Genomic DNA, 24,256 nt, shown 5'->3' on the forward strand with positions numbered 1-24,256 from the left:
GAATAAATTAATGTGCAACAGTAAAAGAGAAAACCAATATGAATTCAGCTGTATCTAATCACAAGGAAAGGAAGTGGCTTCAAAATCACATGATTATATCTTTAATTTTCTGAAATGCATAAAGATTTAGACATTTCATCTGGAAAATAAATACTGCTCTACATGCATATCATTAAGATTAATAGTAGCAAATTTCTGCTTCATATCATTAAGATTAATAGTAGCAAATTTCTGCTTGTATCTGTGAGAGGTGTGATTTACATCTGCATTTCTATACTTATTATAGTGCTATAACCACTATTGTAGTGAAAAATAAAATTCCATCTCCTAACGCACACTGACTGCACAAGGAGAAAAGCCTCAAAGTCACATTGCCAGCAGCTGTAAACACAGGGCATTAACTTATCAACAAGCAAAACAAAAAAGATTGCAAAAACTACAATACCATATTTATTTCTGATATTGTATCAATGCTTGCAACATCCAGACTCATTCCAACTGACACAGGACCATCTGCAAAAAAGAGAAAGTCAGAATCTAGCACATGGTTCTTTAATACTCAGTGTTCAGGAAAACTGGCTACAGTTTTAATCTTCCACTATATGATCCATTTTTTTCTAAATGTTTAGTAGCTTTTTTAAAAGGAAATATTCCTCATACTTAGATTATAAAAGAACTTTAACAATTTCATAACCAAAATATAATACTTCTAGACTAACAGTATCTTGGTTTTAATAAACAAGCTTTATTTCCTAAATATTTCCTGGTTTGTTTCCCCCCCCCCCCCCCCAGAAAAAAAGTGCTGGGGAAAATGTTGCACAACAAGGTGTGGAAGGTACAATCCCCATGGTACATCACACCCTTCTGCTCTGAAGTGCAGAGCAGTGGAAAGAATTCTTCCAGTTGCAACATCTGGTCCATCAGATGTTAGTGAACTAAGGAGTTGCACCTGGCAATGTCACATGGTTAATATCCCGATGGGATAGCTGAGTGACTTTATTTACTGCTTATTTAAGAATATACTGTCCATATTGTGTCACTGCATTTTTATGTCTAGCTTTTGACCATTAGCAGTTAACTTGTGATTTAAATACTTACATATATAAAGGAAAACTCATCATTTTATTCTCCTTTTAATGTTAATATCAACTGAAGGTTTATTCCATATGATTAAATACCTTACCTAACTAGTTGTCATTGTAACGTTAGTATGCTCAGATCCTTGTTTCCTTGTGAATGTGCATTTCAGTATCAGAAGATCACCAGCTGTGCTTTTTAAATGCAGAGTTTGTGCAGTGCTTTCATAGAAACATTACATTATTCCTGCTTGAATATGTACAGAATAATTAACAGAGTACACATACAAGGAAATTCATATTAAATACGTGCATCTTTCCAAGTAATTGAGAAGCAGATAATACAGTACTGAGAAATGCCGAAATACTTTAGGTAAGATCTATGTAGCTGATTGTGTCAGTGTATCACAGGCACACTGCTGAAACCCCATCTTGGCTCCTTGCAATGCATTATGTACATAGCTCTTATATGCCCCCAAATGGCATCTAGAGGAAGGTGGGATCCAACTCTACCCCACTGAGTAACACTAAAGAAAAAAAGGTGTCATCCTAAGTGGTATATTAGTTTTGGGGGTTTTTTTTTTTCAAAATAATTTTCATTTGTAACACGTGTTCAGGTTGTTAAGCTTCTGGCACACCTGAAACAATCTATAAATGCTTTGTTCTGGACTCAGTTGAACATTCAAATATAAAACTCCAGCTTAAATCAGGACTGTAGGCTTGCAGCATCCCCTGATGGTAATCTATGTGTTTATTATATATAACATATATCATATACTCCAAGAATACATTTATGTTTTGACCCTCCGGGGTTAAAAACTTGACCCTCTAGGAAACGCAGCCCAACTTTCTAGGGTGCAACAGCAAAAGAGTCAATTGATACTTATGCTTACCATTGTACTATATCATTGTTACAGGTACAGTATTGCTAGTCTCAAAAGATATATTAGACCCTCAAAAATCAGTGAATTTAAAAATAAGTGTGATTTAAAAAAAAAAAATCATAAAATGGATTATAAGTCTTCCTTCCAATTCCCATGTATGACTAACAGAGCATATTATTGCCAACTGTCGCACAAGAATTTGGAGGACTTTGTATATCTCTTCCTTCTTTCTTTTCTGTTGTGGTATTTTTCAAAATATTATTGAGCAACACAACAGAATTGTAGTGTTGGGTGACTCCCAACCACCAAAAGACATCTATCTTAGGTACTTCAAGCTCAAAATGATTGTCCTAGCACAGACCTGCCTTGTGGTTCAAGTGCTAAGGACTAGTAGCATAGTCAGGACAAAACCGGGCTCCTCTGCTAACCCTGACAGTCTTCGTAACTCGAGTGCTTGTGCTGTGCAGCCAGCCTGTTGAGCCAAGCACTCAAGGAAACTCAGCAGAAAATTACATCCCCTCAGATAGAACAACATGCCAGGGAGGAGTTGTGCAGGGAAAAAAACAAAAAAAAAAAACAAACAAAACAAAACAAAAAAACACAGTTACAGAAAGGGTCTTTATTAACACAATATAAGCTGCTGAGAATAGCTTTGCTTTAACAGTTAATTAAATCAGAACAATATTAATAGTTCAAGTGCTAATTTATTTTTTGTGTGTGAGGCTAAATACTATTTATGGTGCCTTACTAAATAAGCAAAGTATTAATAACAGAATGAGTCTTCCCATAATTATCCACCAGGGTTTCCCCTGAACTTCCTCTGGAAGGTCTCTTGTTGACAGTGTCAAAAAGAGTGCAGTAGACCAGATGAGGCAGTCCGTTCCTACATTTCCATATGTTTGGCAGGAATTGTATGTATAATGACAACTTCAGAAGAAATCTACCGATCTTCAGAAGAAAACTAAAGTCAGTCTGTCCTGCATTAGTGAAAGGAACCTTCAAAACATGGCAAAGAAACGCCAAAGGGCGTTACAGCATATAACGCCATTACATACATCCATTACAGCAATGGGTGCACAATCTAATTAACATACTTTTTAACTTTTACTTAAATTTAAGTACAAAGACTTTTACTTTATGCACTTTACAGACATTCACAGTAATCCCATACAGGAAAGCAGCCAGAAGAGTGGCAGATAGCATACTTTAAAATTAAGTTTGGATCACTGCAATGATCGCAGTCTGTTAAACTTTGTACTGACAAAGTAAACCGCCACTGTGTCACGTATGTATTTGTGACTCTGAAGATCTACTACTTAAAGCAGTCAACACTACCATGAGCTGTCAGTGCTGAGCTGTTAGTACTAGCTCTTTTTCATTTAGTTTAAGAAAGCTTAAAACAATTCTGACATTCAGAAATGTCTCAAAAGGGATGGCTTTTTGAAAGAACACCTCACCCTTGCAGCAATACTGGATAAAACACTATGCAACTCTAACAGGATTAGAAAGAAAAAGGATCACTACAATAATTTTATAGTTTCGTGAAAAATTGGATTTTGTCTGCCTGATTAACAGCTTTGTTTTGTTTTAGAGTATTATGGGACTTTTAGATGAAGTGACAAATTATGCTTGGATTTTTTCAGTGTATTTAACTTCCCACCACAAGACATCATTCTTGACAAATACACATTACATGAAGAGACTGGACAGATTACGATAGGCCTTCTGACAGATCTCATCTGTAATTGTTGATACAAAGACATGAGCAGACAGAGCCATTTCTAGCGGGAATTGGCTTCAATCCTATTTGTTCGCATCAATGATCTTTAGACAGTGATGTAGCTTCACTAATACAGTTTGTGGACAAGACAAAAATTGGTGGGGATCGTAATAATAACAGCTTGTTAAATCATTTCTCAGAAAAATATATTTTAATACAGCCAAATGCAAGCAATTAATGTGGGGACAAATAATGCAGGCAGTATGTACAGAATAGGAAACTGTCTTGGCAAGCAGTGCCTTTGAGAAGGATTTAGAGGTTGTCAGAGATAATCATTTCAACATGATCCTTCCATACTATGCTTTGGCAGAAGCACTATTGCAATGGGCAGCAATACACAGAACTAAGTTATCTTGCAATCTAGACTGTATTGGCAAGACTGTTATGAGATTACTGTGACAAGATTTGCTTTCCACATTTAAAAAAAACATGCAAACAGCAGACAGAGTTCAACTGAGAGAGAGAAATATTCAAGACAACAAAAAATTCTGGAAACTTAGTATCAAAGCTTTTAACATGAAAATTAAGTAACAGCATTTACTCAGCTCCTCAAAGAGAAGATGGAGAGGTGACTTGCCCAATGTCAGTAAGCGCACAGAAAAGGTATCCAGTAGTAAGTTGTACAAATTCTCTGGCAAAGCAAAGGAAGATCTCAGTTTATGGAAGCTAGAGACAACATGAAACTTCTAATAAATTTATTTTTTTCCTAACTGAACTTAATCACTGTTCATCATTTAGAGTCTCTAGAACTCATCATTTAGGGGCAAGGGGGGGAAACTAAAACAAAACACAAAACAACTGCCCTGAACACAGGAAGCTGAGTTTGGTGTCAATGATAGTTTCATAGTGTCTCTTATTTCCATAGGAAAGGAAGGAAAATCTACATTGCCATCTGTAAACTGAAGTTTGCAGTTTTGCACCAAGTCATTTACTTATTAAATCACAATTTTAAGGATTCAGTAGGGATTCAAAAGATAGTTTTTTCCAATATACAACTGGCCATGCATATTCTGGGCTTTTTGCCTTTCTCTGAAGGATTAGACATTGGCTGACTGGTACATAAAATAGTTTTTAGATGATGATTATTTGGTATTTCTTTCTCATGTACCCTGTGAGCTTGTGTCTCTAAATCAAAGGGTCTTAGACACAACTAACATTCTGATATCTCCTGGTGTCTTTGGGGGGCAAACTGTAAACTTCTGAGGACTAAAATGCCTAAACTCATAGAACTTAATATAAACAACATTTGACAAAAAAAAAAAAAATGATGACTGATCTTACACAGAAGGTTGGACTTGAAGATTTAATTTGCTTTCTTGAATTTAAACCTTAAGACCATGAAATATATTATTTATTACAAAGCTAAGGAAAATAATCTTGTAAATGTGGTTTATAATAACTGATTTAAGCATGACACTTTTCTACACCACTTGAAAGCAGCTTCCATATTCAAATATACTTAGCTGTGACCTTTTCCTACTCTCTCTTTTTAATTAGAGCACTTAAATTATCACATTCAATCACAGAACAAAATCTATTTGTATAAAATTATTTACAAGATTTTATGCATCCTTTAACAACTCTATGAACCTGATCCAAGGCTCACTGAAGTCAGCAGGAATTGCTCATTAATTCAGAGAGGTTTGGCACAGCACCTAAAGTTATAAAATTGGTCTACACAGTTTCAGCAGAAAACCTGATGTTGAAATCAGCTTGTATTGCTGAGATAAAGTGTCAGGGTTATGTAGCACATTTAAGGGAAATAACTGTGCATTTTTAAATCCCTTATGTCAGCTTTTCTATAGAAGACTTTCACATCTATCTAAACGTCTAGGATGGATATTATTACATTAAGGGGTACTATCTACTAACACTAGTAGAGAAGTATTTCATATTCCAGTCCAAAGACTGGATAAAATCATTCTAGATTATTAATTTTTTAATTCACTAATGGATCTTCCCAGGCTTATCTGTTCAGTTTATTAAGACTTTCTTGATGAAGCAGTTCAAAGAGGGTCATTAAAATGCTATAGTTAAGGAAAGAGAACATTCTTAATACTAACATTCAGATGAGGACAGAGCCAAGTAACCAGTCCAGCTGGGATTGCTCTGTACTAGACACTGTATAAAAGTACCCCCATAATTTGGTAATCGGTATGTGTCACCCACCATGGACAAATGTACAACACTCAGTCAATTTTAATTGTCTGCAAACCTTTGACATACTAAGACTGGTTTCAACTAATTAACTTTAGGCACCTAATTTAGGTGCCTAGAGATGGGAATGACAGTCCGTACTGGGCATAAATAGCATTTCAGTAGCTAGAGGGGTGACCTGTGGAGAAGGAGATCACTAAAATAAGATGAGATTAATCCAGGCTTAAAAACTAGAAATCTATTTGTTCCAATACATGCAAGGAGAAGAGAAGACAGTTTTTATGTTGTTATGCACAGTATTTGAATTCAATAGAAAAATACCTTGTGAATGACACTAGCTAAATTGTATCTGCTTAGGTAATTTCCAGTAGCCTGCCAGTCCCAGTACAAGGACCAAACACAAACAGGCAAATGGAGGTCTTATTAAACTAAGAACTCATAAGCTGCCATAAAATGTCCTTAACTAGTAAATATTTCTGTTTCTCCAGGCTTTAGGAAAAAGGAACGTTCATTTTATGATCATTTGTTTATACCTAATGCTTTCTTTTCAGGACAGGAAAACCATTTTGCTAAATATTAAGGAGTTCAGTGTCACTGATTCTGTAAGAGTATGATTGTATCTTGGCAGCAAGCATCACTTCAAAAATCCCCATTTCCTGCCTGAAGAAAAATTTCAAGGACAAATAACTTTGAAATTACTTTGAATTACGTTATTCTAAAATTCAAGCTAACCTCTGGCCCTCTCACACTTGATAAAAATCACATTTCAGTGTTCCATTATGACTAGCTCAAAGCACTGTAGATGCCAATAGATAATACCATCTAGTTTTATGATAAATTTCTTCATGCATATTTATGAGTGCATGTCTAACTGACCACACGAATAAACAGAAATACGCATACTTTCAAAAGCAAAGGAATCTTGGCCAAAAAAAAGGAAGCCAAGTGTCTTAAAGAGGCTGACTTTAGGATATTATTTTTGGATATTTCTTGTATCAGCATACACATACTAGGTTCCCATTTAAAGCAAATCCTTCCATGCACTTCAGACAGCAAACACAGAACTTGGGGTTAATGTGCATATACATCCTTTTCTGTTCATGTTTCTGGAAGTTCAAGTTTCCTTCTCAGAGTAAATCAGCACCAATAAGTTGACATCATTAGAACTGTGCAGGCTTTTATAGTAGTTGATAATCTCCACCAGTAACAAAATACCTCAGTTTATGGTTTTTCTCATGCATTTGTTCATTAGCCTTCTCAAGTCTAACCAGCACTTTGATCTTAAAAATCCATTTTTGATTGTTCAGTCTCTTATTAACACACAAACATCATACCAAAGAAATTAAAGATTTCAGAAGATAAGGAGGGTTAAAAATAAAAGTCACAGAAGAGGTATAAATGACTAAGTTGATACTCTGGTTTCATCAACTATTTAGCAGGTGTGCTGTAGCCATTGATATACCTCTGAGTAAAGCCAGTTATACTGAAGTCTTTCTCACAAAGAACAGATACAAGGTACACAGCTGCAGGCAGATAATATCCATAGGAATAAGGAAAATATTACAAGGAACAAAGCTAGGATAGCTGTGGTCACACAGATCAGTATAATTCACTGATTTGTTAAACTGAGGATTTAGGCAGTTTCTGGCTCTACTTCTAAGAGCAATAGCTTCTCCTGGACCTGAATTTCAACCGAGCTGCAGCCCACCTTGCCAGTAATACAAAGGGGTCAGGGCTGGGCAGATGCTGCACTCCACCCTAAGCATACATGCCTCTGTCACATGGAAAATGATCCCAAATGATTTTGCAAAAAGCTACAAGTCCAAAAATCAAAATGAGTGTTTCCTGGGTCAATGTAACCTGAATTATTCCTACAAAAAAGTAATTTCTTTCAAAACCACCAACTCTGCATTTAGAAATGGTATCAATAAAATTTATTTTTCAGAGTGTCATCCCATTCCTTCAGTAGTAGGGTTAATATCAATCCACCAAAGGTTTCTGAGACACAATGTTTGCAGGCCTGAGCTGTGGCAAGAATATCCAGTGATGCTGGCACTGTCTGTAAGTGCTAGACTGGTTCTACTTATGACATAGACTTGATGTGTGCTTGAGCTCCTCTGGGATTTCCAAGCAAACCAAGTCCTTAGCATCTGAAGAAAATTCCCAGGCAGAAAAAGAGCTACAGGCTTGCTGCATTAAAACAGCTGGGAAGAAAAACTGGCTCACATTAGAAATGGGCAATTCATAGCTTAGAAGTGCTTTACTGTTGGTCTTAACTACTATCATAGGATTTTGCAATGAAATTCTGTTTGCTGCCTACCAAAGCACATCCATCATGGCAGTGCCAATGTATCTCTAGTACGAAATAATGAATGAAATATATTAATGGTCACTGAACATATAGTTATTTTCCATTATGGATCATCTCCAATGAGAAGGAGTTGTTTATTTATTAGCATTATTTTTATTTCACTGAAAATCTTCTTAGACTATGTAAATACTTTATAGCAATTGTATCAGCAGCTAAGACAATTACAATAAAAACAAACAGATGAAATAGTTTTCCCTTTCTCCTAAACCTAAAATACAGATTTATCTTAATATTTTTATAAAATGGATTCAGCAATTGCACATGATGTGGAGTGCCCTTACTGAACAGGCTGAGTGTCTCACCAGGTATTTGGATGGCAAGAGGTAACAGCATGGTCTGAGAAACTCTTTAGTCAATCATTTTTAAGCAGGATATAAAGGGATATAAAGTCTTCATTTGAAACCTCTAACATTTCCAGATATCTAACTTAAGAACTACTGCCTAGCATTCACTCTATAAGCTTATTTTGTGACAGAGAGGTGGTGCTGAGCATCTTTTCAACATGCAGAATATTTTTTTTCCAGAGTTCTGCAGTTACTCCAAATAGAGATCTTCACCCTGCCTCATAACTCTTCAGTATTTCTGATACATGCAATAGCCTGGTTCAAACAAGGAAGATGTTTGTCACTGAGATTTCAGGTGCCTAATATTGACTGCACTACAGGGCAGTAAAATCAGCCTTAGTGCAGTAGGCTATGTGGGTCTTCCAACCTGGTGACCGTGGCTTTCTGACACAGGGAGCTGACATTCTGGATTCATTTTCCCCTCACAGTTCTGCAGTGAATCAGTTTAGTGACCTTTAAGACCCAAGACAAGAAACATTTATTAAATAATTCTCTTGTAAACTTCTAGCAGATGCACAAAATACTTGCTATAGTAACAATATTTGCCTGTGCTTTTATCAACAGTTTGATATATAAGTGTTTCTTATCTTTAATCAAACTTTTTTTATACTTATTATTTAGGAAATTAGAAAAAAATTATGCTTTTAAATGGGTATGGTATCACAGTTTATTTCACTGAGGACCCATGAACTCGATAGCCAAGTTTCTAACAGAGTCTAGAAGTTTTGCTTGTGAATGTCTGGAATATATAAGTTTCACCTTGGGCCACAAAAGCTATACCTTATTATAATATAGTGCATCATGTACAATCATATCATTGTTAAACACTGGAGAAAAAAAGTACAGCAAGAAAATGTTTGCTCTCATTGCTCAGTTTCAAACTCTGCATTATGTTACGGCTCAATTTTATTAAAACAGCTTTTCTACTTACTATCAAAAAATGGACGTAGGTACTTGTTGTATCCTTTTATTATTTTTTGTATAGTTGGAGGTAGAATTTCACCTTTTCCTTCAGCTTCAAAAATTTGCATTGACCTAAGAGAAATGAAAAGAGTGAGGAAGTTTTAAAAAAAGTATCATAAATTATAGCAGAGATTACATTCCAGTAAAATGTTGTATTAGTTTCAAGGTTTCTGACAATTACTGCCCATCAGATAACATACCATGAAACATTTCTATGTTTGCATTTCACAGCACTGTACAAGAATAATGTTCTAGAAAATACCAGCTTCTATAATCTGTATTAATCTCTTACTGGAAAAAAATACCACTTTTATACCTTAAAGTCTATCATTTCTTAACACCTTACCTGAGAAAATAGTTCAGTCTTTTCTAATATCTTCTCTGTAAGTAGGGCATGCGTAAAAACATTTTTAAAATCCTGCTTTTGCAACACAATTTTTAAACAGGTTATAGAAATAATCCTGTTGGGCAAAATCAGTGAAGCATAATGACAATACAAGCCACTCCTCTGTTCAGAAACAGCTACAATTATGATTCAAAAAAAGTCAAATATAAGTAAGCAATTATAAGCCCCATTTTTGCCCTAGGGCCCCTGCAATAACCTCATTGGAAAGATGAGTGAAAGTACTAGGGAAAATGCATACAGTAAACTGCCATTCATTATTCAGACCACCCCAGGATTTTTATATATTCCCTCTTCACATTTTATGGGTCTTGATGGTCAGCAGCTGTGGGAGGGACACCTGGGGCCATTAAGGGCTGTTACACTGTAAGTAGCTTTACTCACCATTTCTGCCTGACCCTTAAAGTGAGCACCCCAAGAGTGAGAGCAGGGTATGCTCACCCATACAGATTCAGGCTGTGCTCTTCATAAATTAAAACACAAGTGCTACCAACTGCTTGTTGCCAATGATTTGGGAAAAGTCGGGGTATGATTTTTCTTTAATTATGAAGGTGAGCAGCAAATAATTGACTCAAGGAAGCCCATCAGGCTGAAGGCAGAGGCGTTGTCTCTGCTGATGGAGAGCAGCAACCTATATATTCACCAGGAGAAGGTCTTTTTGTTTCTTATTCCCCCACACCAAAAGTGACTGGTTACTAAGAGTGACCAACTCTATCCCTTAGCACTCCTACAGCAGGTACAAGAACTGTAGCAGCTCAGCCTTGAGGAGAAGGATGTAAGTACAAATTGATGGCTAAGGGGGCACCAGGTCCTTCCTAATCCTGTTAAATCCTCACTGAATTTCTTCTTTCCAGTTTCCCTACAACTGCTCCTCCAAACTCTGCCTGTTCTTCCTTATGATATTTCTGGGCCTCCTGTAGCTGTCCAAAGCTTGCTCCTTTGATTTTAATTTTACTATGCTTCTGAGAAAGCTTAAGCTGTTCTGAAAGGAAACACAAAAAACAGTGGTTCTCATCCATTAGGACTAATCTAGTATTCTAGATTGGCAAAATTTAAATTCTAAAATGATCTCACTGAATGTACATGGCCAAATTACACTATGGTTTTAGAGGTGGTGTCCGCTGTCTTGAAGTACTGCTATTGCTGTGTAATTTTACTGTTCACCAGACCCTATTACCACGCAAGTAACTGTTTTTCATCAGCAGTCTTGTAACTCATGTAGCTTAGATATTTGAATGGTCCTATATATTTCCTTTATTTTGTCCCTATTTTTTATTTCTTTATTGCTAGAAAACTATGTTATTATTTTACTTAATATTAAGTGTGGTCCTGAGTTGCACTGAAATAAGGAACGTTTCCCCTCTAAGTTGTGTCCTAAAGAAACAAGCATAATCATGTTAAGTTGAAAAGAGATTATAAAAAAAAGCCAGTTTTATGTTGCACGAAAGTGTTGGCATTAGAAATGTACTTAAATCTAATTCATTTATGAAATACTGTACTCACAATCTATATTTCTGCTTTTGTAATTTACATATAATTTTAGCTAATTGCTCAGTGAGCTGCATGAGTTTAATTTCACAGCTTTACTGGATTGTTCACATATTGTGAAACAATAAAGGAGACCTTGTCCCTCTTCCACTGCAAGGGTATAATACTGTTCTGCTGATCAGCATGCAATTGCAGAGTGTTCTGGTGCATTATCATTAACAGCTATTTTCTGAAATACATCTTAAATATTTGGCATGTATGGAAGTCCTTTCCTTAAATCACCTCTGGTACCTTCCGTGGTATTCCTGATTTCTCTCATTAATACGTGATGAATAGCCTCATATTTTTGGTCTTTGATTTTTATGTTTAAGAACTTGTTGGCATGGGGAAGCTGTTGTGCAGTAATTGAGGCTGTGAGTTAATAGGGCACTGTCCCTTGTGTGCTATTTTGACATACAATCTTTGAGAAGTCCTACCATAATAAGCCAATATATGAGAGGAACACGATGCCTTCTAAATGTCTGTGGTGTTACCATCCTGGAAACTGTGGGGGTACTCAGAAGCAGGTTGTCAGTGTTGAAAGGCAAGGAACCTACAGACGTTATGTGGCTTTGTTTATCTACATTTTAAGGGAGGATGTCTGGTTTCCTTTAAAGTGTTCTTCAATTTATGTGTCCCATTCATCACTAAGCAAGAGTGAGGTCACAGCTGCATATGTTCCTGTATTCTGTCATACAGTAGGGATCACAAAGGATAAAAGTAAAAGCTGAGACTCATTCCTCTTATGATGTACATCATCTTATCTGAGCTTCTCTTTTACCCAGTGTTCGTGTTGTTTTATTTAACTAACTCTGCATATGTTCTAGTTTCTTCATTTTCTGACTGTATTTTAAACACATTGGCATGCATCAAAGTATGGAACTGCCTCAAAACAGCTGTTCCAGCCACTGAGTAGAGAGTAGGCTTTTACAGAAGAAAACTTAATATATATTTATTTGACAACCAGGAATATCTATCTGTTCTGGGCTGTCAATATATAATATGTGTTTTTAACTCTTCAGGTTCAACAACCCATGCTTGCTATTAGAAAAGCTGAATTGCAATTATTTAATTTCCTTAGTTATTCTTATGGCTCAAAACTTAGTATTTTTACAGGCTAGGCTAAACTTGGAAGGTACACCAACTGCTTCTTATTTAAGATACTAGTGTCTTAACAGAACTGGGAAACTGGAAGAGGAAAAGGGAGCATCTGCCCTAAACAATAGTATATATCATCACTTAAAACAAAAGTATCATCTAGACACATGTACAGGAAAATTTTTTCTGGCTATTTTTTGTCAGAAGTTATGTATCATTAAAGAGGCAGAAACACCTTAGAACTGAGAGAAGAGAGCAACAAAATGCCAAACACAGTCTGAGCAAGCTTTTGAAATACCCCCCTCAGGAAAAGCTAGGGGAAAAAAAGCTTTTTTCAGGCAATCCACTGACAGGCAAAACAGATGCAAACAAAGGTGTTACTTCTTGTTTCATATCTGATGTGCTCAAGGATACAGGCTTTTGTATGGTCTTTGTAGATAAATTGCAGCAGAATCGCCTACATGGCTGATTAATTCTCTGCTTCAAAACAGCCAGTACTGTCACAGGTTTTTGGTTAATTGGTGAGGCTGAAACATTAGTATTATGTTACCACTTACCAGATACAGGACCAAATACTTAAATAACAGAAGTAATCTTAAACTCAGGTAAAAAAATAAATGTCCCACAGATTTTTCTGGATCTGACCCTATAAACCCAGGCTAGCGTTCTTTAATTTGAAAACACCCTTCCTGAAATAAATTGGGAGCCCTTCTTGGGATCAAATAGCATATATTTACTTCCTCTGATTTCTGATAATGATTTGAAGTGCAAATTCTATTGATTACTCAGATAAATTTGCCTCAATTTTTTCATTTCTACTTCTTAATAAAAGTATTTCTGGGAAAGTGACCATCCAGGCAACCCCCTGGATTTTAGTATGCATGTGTCTATGATGTGATTTTTAATTTAATGTCAAGTGCTGAAAGAGAAGTTAAATGTCATTCAGGAAGGGAGAACTATCAATTGAGGTGGAGTTTGATAGCCTAGTGTGACACTGTTAGCATGTGTATTGTGACAGATTGTGTCCTCTCTATATGATAGAGAAGATGAGGCTCTGGCTGTCCCTAAAACTTAAAAAACAAACAACCCAACACACACCCACCATAATTGACTATAAAGTACTCAGTAGAGGAAACTCTTCACACACTAGCCAGAGCTTATACAAGTGAGATAACTAAGGAGCCACTTAAGCAGTAATCATGACCCTTGCTTCAGTACACTTCAGTCCTTGGATATTGCCCAGAAATATTTCCATTTCAGTGCCAAGCAAAATAGCTTTTGTTTTAACCAGCACTTTCACAAAATCTTCCTGATTTGTGCACTGGCAAAAGGCATTGGTGTACTTAAGCATCATCTTGGCTGTGAGCTAGCCAAGGGGCAGAGCTTCTTCTCTGCCTGTGTTTGTATTTGGGTACAACATGACCAGATCAGCTCAATGCTATGCACCTGTGTCCAAGCTAAACAGGTGCTGTGCATGCACATAACTCCCTTGGATACTATACAGGAATTAACTGTCTGTGCTTCTGGATACTCTTAGCCATGTGAAGCTGTATGAGAAGATTCATAAGGTCTACTTGATAATAATGAAGGCAATTATATACCACAGGCTGAACATCTTTGGGTATTTTGCCTCCTTGTGATATACATGCTTCTGAAATTTTCTTCGTTTCTTTGCAGTGTTTTATTACTGCAAAGCCATGAGTCATCCAGTGATTATAGAGTGTGGCAAGTCACAGCTGACAATGAAGGTGGAAGTAGAGCAAGCATGTTTTCTGGACAAAGATCTCTTTATGGTGCTGGAGAAGGTGGGGAAGACAGATGTTTTAAACTCCCTTTCAGGGGACTCTTCCACCTGCCTTCACAACCAAGTGGAGGCTTTATCTAAATGTGTTTGCACACCCACTTGAACTAAAGCTCAGGCAGAATCTTATCTTGAGGAATTTCCTGGGAGACCAAATAGGTTAGGCAATTCTACACAGAGAATTGGCTAATAGACTTCAAAGATTTCAGTTAAACGTGGTAGCGACAATGTTTAACCTGTCCATGCTTGCATTTTCTTATTAGAGTTACTTCTAAAGAATAATTTTTTCCCCATTTTTATAGAAGGAATATATTTAAGTGCTCTATTTCTATCTTAAGTTTTTTGTCATGGCAACTACACTATTAGCAAGATTACATGTACACAGAAGGGATCAGTTTCACCTTCCAGCTTAACGCAACTCAGCTTTCCTAAAGACTTCATGATTTCATCAACAGATAATAGGAAGACAATGTTTTAACCAGGTAATTCTTTAAGACAGTCGCATTTAGTAACAAATGCACAATGACGACTTCAACTGCCTCAAGCTTATAGTACATCTAGGTAGACTGTGTGCTTCTGTCCTTGGGCAAGGTACAATGCTCCAGGCAAGGACCATGTGCCCTTCTAAATTGGCTAAGCATTTGATATGATATTCACACTATTTGAAGGTTTGTTTGCTTAAGTTATATACCTTCATTTCTTTTCCCCCATAAGTTTTCTTGGTGAAAAATCTGTAACTCAATCAAGGCAGCTGAGACGATTCATGAAGGAGTTCAGTCCTGTATTTCTGTTATTAATATCCAGGTTAGTTAATCTTTGTAAGAGACAGGATTTAACTGTCAAGTAGATTTGGCTTTGCTACCTGGTCAGATATATTTCTAGGTAAATTGATTATAAACCAACTGATATTATTATACATTGAAAAAATAATATTTTTTACCAAATATTTCTTACCTACACAGCATCAACAGAAAAAGAGCTCTGAGACTGCAGTAATTAAGACTGCACATTGTCAGGTGTGGTTTCTTGTAGCTCCTAAAAAAAGCGCAGAGGTAATGTTTCACAACACATTTACTTTTCAAATACACAAATTTCACAAGGTTTTCATTGTATCTTGAATAGCTGTTGCTATAAATGTATTAATAAACTTCTACAGCAATAAAAATAACCCTCAAAACTTCAAAAAAGACATGCTATCAGCAATAACTTAAGTTACCAATAGAAGTGGCATTCCAGTATACTACAGCTCTTTCATTTTTGCAGCTGTCCTTTAAATATTAGGAAAAGTAGTTGTTTTGAAAAATAATGCAATCTTGCAGGAGAATCATAAACGCTGAGTTTTGTCTCTGCTGTTTGCACTTGTTAATGAGTGCATCTCTGGCATATCAGCTCAGCCCTCTGAATGGAAAATACTGAACCCCATCTTAGAACACAGAGCTGTTTAAGAGCAACACCTCTGGTACAGGAGTAGTAACAATACCTATGATACGTATCTTTGGTAAGCTTATTGTTAATGAGGAAAATTGAAATTACATGTTTCTACTCTTAAAAAAAAATCCTTTGACTGTACATAAATAATCATATATAACCACCCACATTGATCAGAATGTTTGTCTGAGACAAGATGTTTTCTTGTGAATGGGATTTCTTTACTTTTGTCAGTATGATTCACATTCATAATGCTTATTTTAAGTAATCTGTCAGCTCTGTAATCCATTTCTGGATGAAAATAGTTTAATGCAGTCACGCAACAGATCTGAAATTCACAGACTGTGAAAACTTTTGCTATATTTCATCAAAGCACTGAAATCTTATTTGTAAGACTTGCTTCAAAACTTAAAAAAAAAAAAACCTATGTGACAGGAACACTACCTACCCAGAATCTGCAAAACAACTGTTAAATGTTAATAAATATGAATGAAATATTTGTTGTAGGTTTTAGGAAGGGACAATCAAACAATACTATTTTCAATGTCCAGAATTAATTTTGCAGGAGTCTCTTGCACTTTATTTTCACAATAAATTACTAACAGTAAATAATTTGAAACTTCATAAATTGAAGCTTTGTTTTACCATCCTTTAGTGACCAATGCAAAAATGCTGGTGAACTTTTTTACCCCAAAGTAATTTTTCCTTCAGTCTATAGTTCCAGTAAGAGCAACGCTAGTGGTATTTACTTAAATTAATGCAGTGTGAATGGTATCTGACTTGTATGTAACAGTGGCGAAGTGACAAAATAAGTTGTTAATGTCTCCAAAGAAAAATGAAAGTCATTTCAACAGCTTTTTAAACAAGTAAAAGTCTCAGCACCTTCAGCATCTTGGATACTTTAAGCATACACCAGCCTGGTAAATATTAATGTCAAAATAAATCGTACACTCCTACTGACTTCCACAGAAAATCATGCATGAAGACATTGAAAGCCTGTAATAGGAAGATACAGCACAAAGGAGCAGATGGTGTTGTCAGAACATTGCTCTCTAAATGCTGATTCTGTAACACTCCCGGTGCATATCGTGGGATCTTTTGCATATCTCATTTTTGGTTTGGATGCATACCTTCTACATTCGCTATCTTTATCTCACAGGAAAATATGCTAAAAATAAGTATTATCTTTCTGGTTTCCCAGAAAACCTCTTACTGACTTTATAAGTACTTCTTAAAGCTTCTTTTATATTTAGCTTTTGAATTGCTACTATGAGCTCCTAATGTGTCTGAAGATCCTTCATAAACAGATTAAGGAAACCTATGGATATTTCTGTACTTGTTTGGTTTTAGTTTTTACTGTACTGAAGATCAAAATGAATGGGTTGATTACTAATCTCTTAAGCAACTGGTTTACCTTCAGATCTTAACCAACATCCAATTTAGTAACTTTATGGGGGAATGGGGTGGAGAATTTTAGTCTTCAACACATGAAAGGTCAAATCTATTCTATGGTACATGGATTAATTTTTTATGTTCAGGAAGAGAGCATGGAAATAGCAGGAAGGAGAGGATCTTTTATTTCTGTGTAAGAAATGCTAATCAAGAGATCTAATTGCCATGTCAACTGACAGCCTGTCACTGCAAAAGGACACTGCATGCCAGCCAAGGAATAGACTTGGGTAGATATTGAAGTCTTAAGCAGTTTCACAGATAATACTTAAATTGGATATAAATCACTGGTGCATGTGCATACACGCTTGCATGCACACATGCATTTTTTTTCTACTGTCCTTTGTGTGGGGCTTACTGAGCTGGTTTGTTCCATTGAAAAGCCTGCCTCTTGGCATGTTTGCACATCTGGATCTTTTCTGTCATGCATTTTTTTACCAAATGCTATACACTCACAGCAGGATTCCTTCCTGCATATGTAGTCCTTATTAACTACTGGTATCTAAAACTAGTTCAGCAGAGCCCATAATATTTTCCTCTTTCCAAGAGCCTAGAAAGATATACATAACCTGTTCTCTGCATGGAATATCAAGCCATTTGGTTTTACCAGACAGCCTACATGCTGTCCAGATTATTGTGCATATATTGACACATCTTCATGTTCTAAACATAGCATTAAGTAATTGAGGCAAAGGTAACAAATATCTGTCCCAGTTTCCCATATAATGAAACAAGACTTTCTAATTTGGATTAGATCAGATTAGGATTGTAATATAGTATCTGATGTTTTGGCATTTCTCCTTGGAATTCAGTATTTGTCTTCAGCACGAGAGGAAAATTGCAAGTTTCACAAACCTCCGAGACTTGAAATGGGATGAGGCAGATAGCTGGCAGAGGTAGTATCAGTGTCTTAAAATTTCACTGGAAGTGAATTTTATGTGGATGAATCGAAGGAGGAAATGCTTGTTTTACTGCAGCATCTTATTCACAAGTGGACACATGGAAAATACTAAAAATTATTAGAGAAAGACACATTGTCATATAGTAGTGGCCATATGCCTGAATTCCCATGGCTGCTGTTGCAGGCATCTAAAAGTCTGTGTAGAATTATCTTAAAATAAAAAGTCAGTGGTGGATTTATAGATAGTAAAAGCTGATATTGCAGTTGCATTTTACTTCTGAATCCAAACTGTTGAATGACAGTGCCTTTAAGTGCTTGACTGAAAAGCAGCTAGAAATTCAGGAAGGATTCAGCCAGAGTGCCAAAGTATAACTACCTCCCCTGCTCTGCCTTGTCCTACTTGCATTGTCCACTACAACTGCAGCATAGTCAATGAATCTGTATATATACATTCTTTACTCCATCCTCTGGTGGTTAGATCAATATGAACCAATTGGAGGGAAAATGATGGAAAGCTGAAAATACTGAAGATTCAATGGGAGAAAGGAAGTGGATATATGGAAGGCAGTCACAAGATAAGATTCAGAAGTAGAGGGACAGAGAGATAAAAAGAAAAAACTCCTCCAGGATATGGCCCCAGAATGCCACTGGCACTTCCAGATTCTTTATTCATTCTTCACTCCTGCCCTTGCTTTTAGCAAATTGGCATCTGACATGATTGCCATCTTCACTGGCTTCTCCAGTTCTGGGCAGTCTTCCTCATTTTTCTTATTTCCAAGATGCATAGGAAATAATTTTCTCCCTTCAGTTGTGCACAAGCAACAAGTGAATATAAAGGGACAGTGAGTAACTTCTGCTCATCACTTGGAAAAGCCAGCTGCGTGCAACTGATTGACAGTAGTTGCTGACGGATGGCATTCTGTGGAATAAAGTGGCATTCTATCTGTCTTTGTAGTAATCTGGATGCCTGTCTATAATAGCCCTAGTTTTATGATACTTTTTAAGTCTCCCTAAAACACATAGATCGTGAAAGAGAAGAAAATGCAAAATTTTCACACGTTAAGATTATTTTTCATGTTAAAATGGATTAATACTGCAGAGAGTGCGGCTTGAGTGAAAAGTAGCAAGAATTTTTTTTTTATAAGGCAAATTAGAAAGAAGGAATAAAACCCAGAAGCAGCAAAACTCTTGGACTGACTGGGGAATTGACTTATGAAAGTGGACCAATATATGTGTCTGCATCCTGTTATAAGGGGCGCCCTCTTATTTAGCTGACAAGCTGGCTCTTGGCGTACCAGCTAGCTTGTTTCGAAACCCTAGGCGCATCTGATCTTGCCTAGCATGGACATAAACCATGCAAAGCCTCTGTGGGCAAGTAAGCGAAGTTAGATTTACTCGGTCCAAGGAAAGTAGCTGTCTTGTCATGTTTTCTTTGCAGAGACAGCCAGTACGAGGCCATCTGTGGTGACAGTGCTATGTTAGCAATTGGATGGATTTTAAGTATCTACTGGTGATATATGTAGCAATAGTTCGCAGTGAAATACTGGATTCCAGTTAAGTTCTGATGTTCTAATCAATATAGTTGTTGCATGTGCCAGGTAATACAAATAATAGCCAAAAATGTCACTTACTGAAACACTCAGCAAGTTGCTCCAATCTGTACAACATCTTTCTCAAGTTTTGCGCTCTGAGATGGTTTTTTTCAAAGATACTGTTCAACAGCAGAAGGTCATATTGTTAAAATAAGTAGAATGAATTTAAGATTCACCATTAAAATCTGTTTTGCTGGTGTAGCAAAACAAGCTGTAAGTGAAACTTCACAATTAAACATTACTTATATCTGTATAGGGCACTGTATGAGAGTCTGTAAAATGATACTGAATAAATCTGTATGATAAGCAGGTTCATTTTTTTAAGTTTTACATTAGCATGGCAAGATGTCAGACTGTATCAGCAACAACTCAGTGATATATTTCAATATCCCAAATAATATACAAGTTAACATGTAAAATCACTGTCCTCAAAATACACTGGAAGGTCTTAGGCTAGGTCAAAGAAATCCATTGTTGCAGTCATTTAAATTTTTTTTAATATGAGTTCTTCTAACCACAAGAGAATTGGGAACTAGCAGTATGCCGCTAATACAGTATTAAGTATACAAATACTGTCTAATTGTTAGAGACATTTGCTGCTCTAGATTGAGGTCTGTATTTCTCACCAAGTTCTCTGCATTATTAATTTCATAAACATTGAAGCCTTAGAGTAACTTACATAATGTATAATAGGATTATTTTATATGTTTATCTGTTGTTATTTTCACTCTAAACATTTTTTAATAGATTAGTATATACCTTGGGTTAGCTGGGAAATAAGTTAACTGGCTGGGATGTTGTTAATGTTACACACTTTTCCTGGAAAATGAATTTCAGACTTATAACAACTGGGTGTTCTGGATGGCAATACAATTCTAAGAGTTACCTTCATGCAACAAGTGTCAGATATCCTACTTCCAAACAGCATAATACTGAACTGAAAGGTTTTGAGAATGTACAGAAATTGATGTAGTAATAAACATTCACAGAATAGCTTTTAATAAATGAATGAATGTGTTCATGTGACTGCTTAAATATAGCACTCATTACAAGCTCTGCTCATGTCTATTGAAAAATCTATAGAAAGTGTGACACGCAGGCTCTTTTCTAGTAAAAAAAAAAGCAATGGATTAAACTTATGTCCACCTTGTTCCTAAATATACTTTTAGATAGCTGACACTCAAAAGCCCAGAAGATCAGTGGCATTTGAGTCACGGTTGATGGTTACTGCCATTTGTAATTATCCAAATTAGTCAGAAGTTTGTAGGGTTGTTAATGTGTTAATGGTTGTTTATATGTGTATATAGACCTTTTTTACTTTTGCTCTGTCCATCCCAGTTCTGATGGCTGTGCAGCTGTACCTCTACACACACCTGCAAACATTAGAGTCCTCTCATACCAAGCTACAGGTCTCTAAAATCTGAGACATTTACTGACTTTCTAAGGTGTGTGTTAACACTGCAAGATCCTCCCACAGACAGTCAGGGATCATCTTCTGCCACACCAGTCTGACAGTCACAAGTCACAGCCCACCAATGTGGCTACAACAGAGCAGCTAAGAGCAGAGAGGTGCTTGGTTTTCATGCGGTTTAAAGAATGAATGTGAGTCAAGTCAAAGAAGTAGGCAACCTTCAGAGGCTGCAAATGATGAATAACACCTCAAAGGCACCTTAACAAAAGTTTTGACTTTGCAGGAAGGTGCAGACAGCTTTCCTGTGGCTAACACTTCTGGCTTGGGTGGTCTCCCATCTCCCAGTTGAGACCTCACAGCTGCCTGGAAGAGCACTTTAGGTCACCAAGTTTCTAAAGAGCACCCACAAGTGTGGGTTGAAAGCAGATACAGTGCTACTGCAGCATTGATACCATACTTTACTAGTTACACAGACCAGGCTAACTTGTTTCTTTAGCCTGCAGCATAATGAAGCCACAGTTTTGTCTGGGCACTATCAAAATAGAGATGATTAATGAAAATAGTTAAAAATCCAGAAAGTTAGACAGAATATGCTGGTTCAGATTAAGAAAGTAGCAACTTGATTTGAAAAGACAAATTGAAATCATGTCTTTCTGATGCCAGCTTAAATTACTGTTCCTTTTGAAAGTTAAGAGTTACAATCTTCTAGCTCTTAACCTGGAGGGGAGAGTCTCCCCACGTAGACCTTGACGTCTGCACTTTGCTCAAGCATTCTCGTGTTGTAGAAACTATCCGGGACTCAACCAATCTGCCCACAGCTTCCTTCCATGCAGCCTCTGGCATGGAAGAATGAGGGACATCTTACTATATGTCACTGAACACATGCTTGAGGCTGTGAGGGGAAAAATAATAGCCCTGCAGTAGCAGATTAGGCTTAATCATATCCATCTTCTCTCCTCTTTCAATATTTTGCAGTGTGCCGCTGAGATTTACAACAGAGAATCAGCCCCTTGGTTTGTAATTAATTTTGTTTGCAATCCCAAAGGCTTGTTTGGGGGAGAAAAAGGAAAGAAGGGAGGGAATATACCCCAGTGATGCCTTGTTTTCCATGCAAATTACTAATTTGAACCATAGATTCTTCCTGTTTACATGCATGCATAATAACATTCAAAACCTCCAGATAAAGTATTCTTTTTCTTGGGACACTTGGTCACCAAACAACTACGTGTCAGTTTGAGTCTGAGGTCTGTAATTCCTTGCTGAATTAGTAAGTGTCCTGTAACCAGGAGAATTACAAACTAACCATTTTGAGCAAAGCAACAGGATGAAATACTAGGAAGGAAAAAATCAATTTTTGAAGCAACTTAGTTTTTCTACAGTCTAGGAAGCTTTTGCATTTGAAACAAACTGCCACAAATTAATGTAATTAAAATTACTCTGTAGAAACACATATATTCACAGGAAGAAATGCTTTTAATTGTACAGCCACAGAAAAATGTGAATGTTCACTGTCCTGGGCTCAGCGTTGCATTTTTGTACCTGCCAAGGGTGAAGTTGGAGTTATTCTGACAGATGTGGAACTGAGCTCAAAATCAGCAGGAATTCAGTCTAAGAGGAAATCATAAGAGGGGCTTTGAAAGTATGTGGCATTTTTCAATAAAACATGTATTTCAGATTTTTTTTTTCCACTAATACTGATTTAACCAATCTTCCCATGTGGATAAGTGTGTGACTGTCTCAGGATCTTTCTCTTCTTTAAGTACAAACTGCTTTAGCTTTATTCTGTAACAGTCATTAGAATTGCCTGGAGTTGTGTCATGAAGGGCAACCTTTAAGAACGCTATTTATAAAGTTTGAACAGACATTGAAATTATGTATACAGGCAGGTAATTTTTTTCTTATAATTAGAAGTAAGCCTGCTAGAGAAATAAAATGCTTTCATTTAATTCAAGCATTTCCTTTCATCATAACTCAATGCCCTACAACAGGATGCTATTTTCATTCAAATATTGTACAGCTTTTTAAGTACTGGCACATTGTTCATCTCTGTATTCATTTGAAGTAAGATGTGCAGATGGGGGGGGGGGGGGGGGAATGCAAGCTGGCTCTTAAATTATCTTTCTGGGAGAAGTTTCTCCATGTGCCATTCACTTTAAAAACAAGTTTTTGCAGGCTTTGTTGGGGTGAGCTCACTTCTCAGATTTTATTTATTTCATTAATGGCAATTTGAGTTATTCTGTGCTATTTTAATCCAGCAGAATGCATTTTAATAATGCCTTAGAGAGGAAAAACCGACTTTTTTTTTTTTTTTTAAGCAACTGAGCAGAGGGGTAGGAATGAGAAGGGGAGGCAAGGGTACCCCCAGGAAAGGAACAGTGCTGGGGACAGGCTCCCGGTGGGAGGGTGCCGCGTTCCCCCAGGGCCGAGGCGCCTTACCTGCAGCCGGGGCCGCGGCCCCTCCGCGGCGGCGGGGCGGGGGCAGGACGGAGCGCGGCGGCCGCCTCCGTGCAGCCTCGCAGCCGGCCGAGGACTGCGGGGGCGCGGGGCCGCCGGTTCGAGCCCGCCCACGGCCGGGGGGGGGGCGGCAGGGAGAAGCATCCCACTCGCCATTGCTGGTTTAAGCCCCCATAGGTGGCTCTAAGCAGCATTGTCCTTTCCCTGCCACTCCTCCTTTGCTTACTCTCGCTTACACCCCTTTTCAGTTTCTGGTGTGTTTGGGGGAAGCGGTGCTGGGGAGAGAAGTGGCGAGGGATCCCTGCCAGACAAAAATCAGTGGCAGCACTTCCCACTACTGCTTTTTTTGCTGTGCCTCTGTAACACAGCTTGCATAAAACTTCCTGCTTATTGACTTGTTTTCCTTCTTGCGATTGTCACATCCTAGCTACCTTGGGTAGAAATGTCCATCCTTGTTCTCCATTTGATGTGGAAATCTACCGGACATCTTTACACCGTTCAAGTCTTTCTAGGAGTGACTGGAAGGAAAATGTTCGTTTTGCAGATGTTACTTTCCTGTCTGACCTTTCACTTCAGGAGCTGTCTGCAGCTTGCAGATAGACAAAAGTACCACTTTC

General features: G+C 37.1%; 1 protein-coding gene across 1 annotated transcript in view; it reads right to left on the reverse strand.

The window, feature by feature from the left end:
- Positions 1 to 23,699, reverse strand: part of LOC141946223 (gamma-aminobutyric acid receptor subunit pi-like) — a 47,548-nt gene extending 23,849 nt beyond the window's left edge. The window contains exons 1-4 of the mRNA XM_074875682.1: positions 23,622 to 23,699; positions 15,359 to 15,439; positions 9,544 to 9,647; positions 446 to 513 (exon numbers count right to left, since the gene is read on the reverse strand). Of these exons, the coding sequence (XP_074731783.1) occupies positions 446 to 513; positions 9,544 to 9,647; positions 15,359 to 15,414 (228 nt within the window). The 5' untranslated portion in view covers positions 15,415 to 15,439; positions 23,622 to 23,699. The remainder of the gene's footprint in view (positions 1 to 445; positions 514 to 9,543; positions 9,648 to 15,358; positions 15,440 to 23,621) is intronic.
- Positions 23,700 to 24,256: the final 557 nt, after the last annotated feature.

Source organism: Strix uralensis, chromosome 7 (assembly GCF_047716275.1).
Source record: "Strix uralensis isolate ZFMK-TIS-50842 chromosome 7, bStrUra1, whole genome shotgun sequence".
Lineage (NCBI taxonomy): Eukaryota > Metazoa > Chordata > Aves > Strigiformes > Strigidae > Strix > Strix uralensis.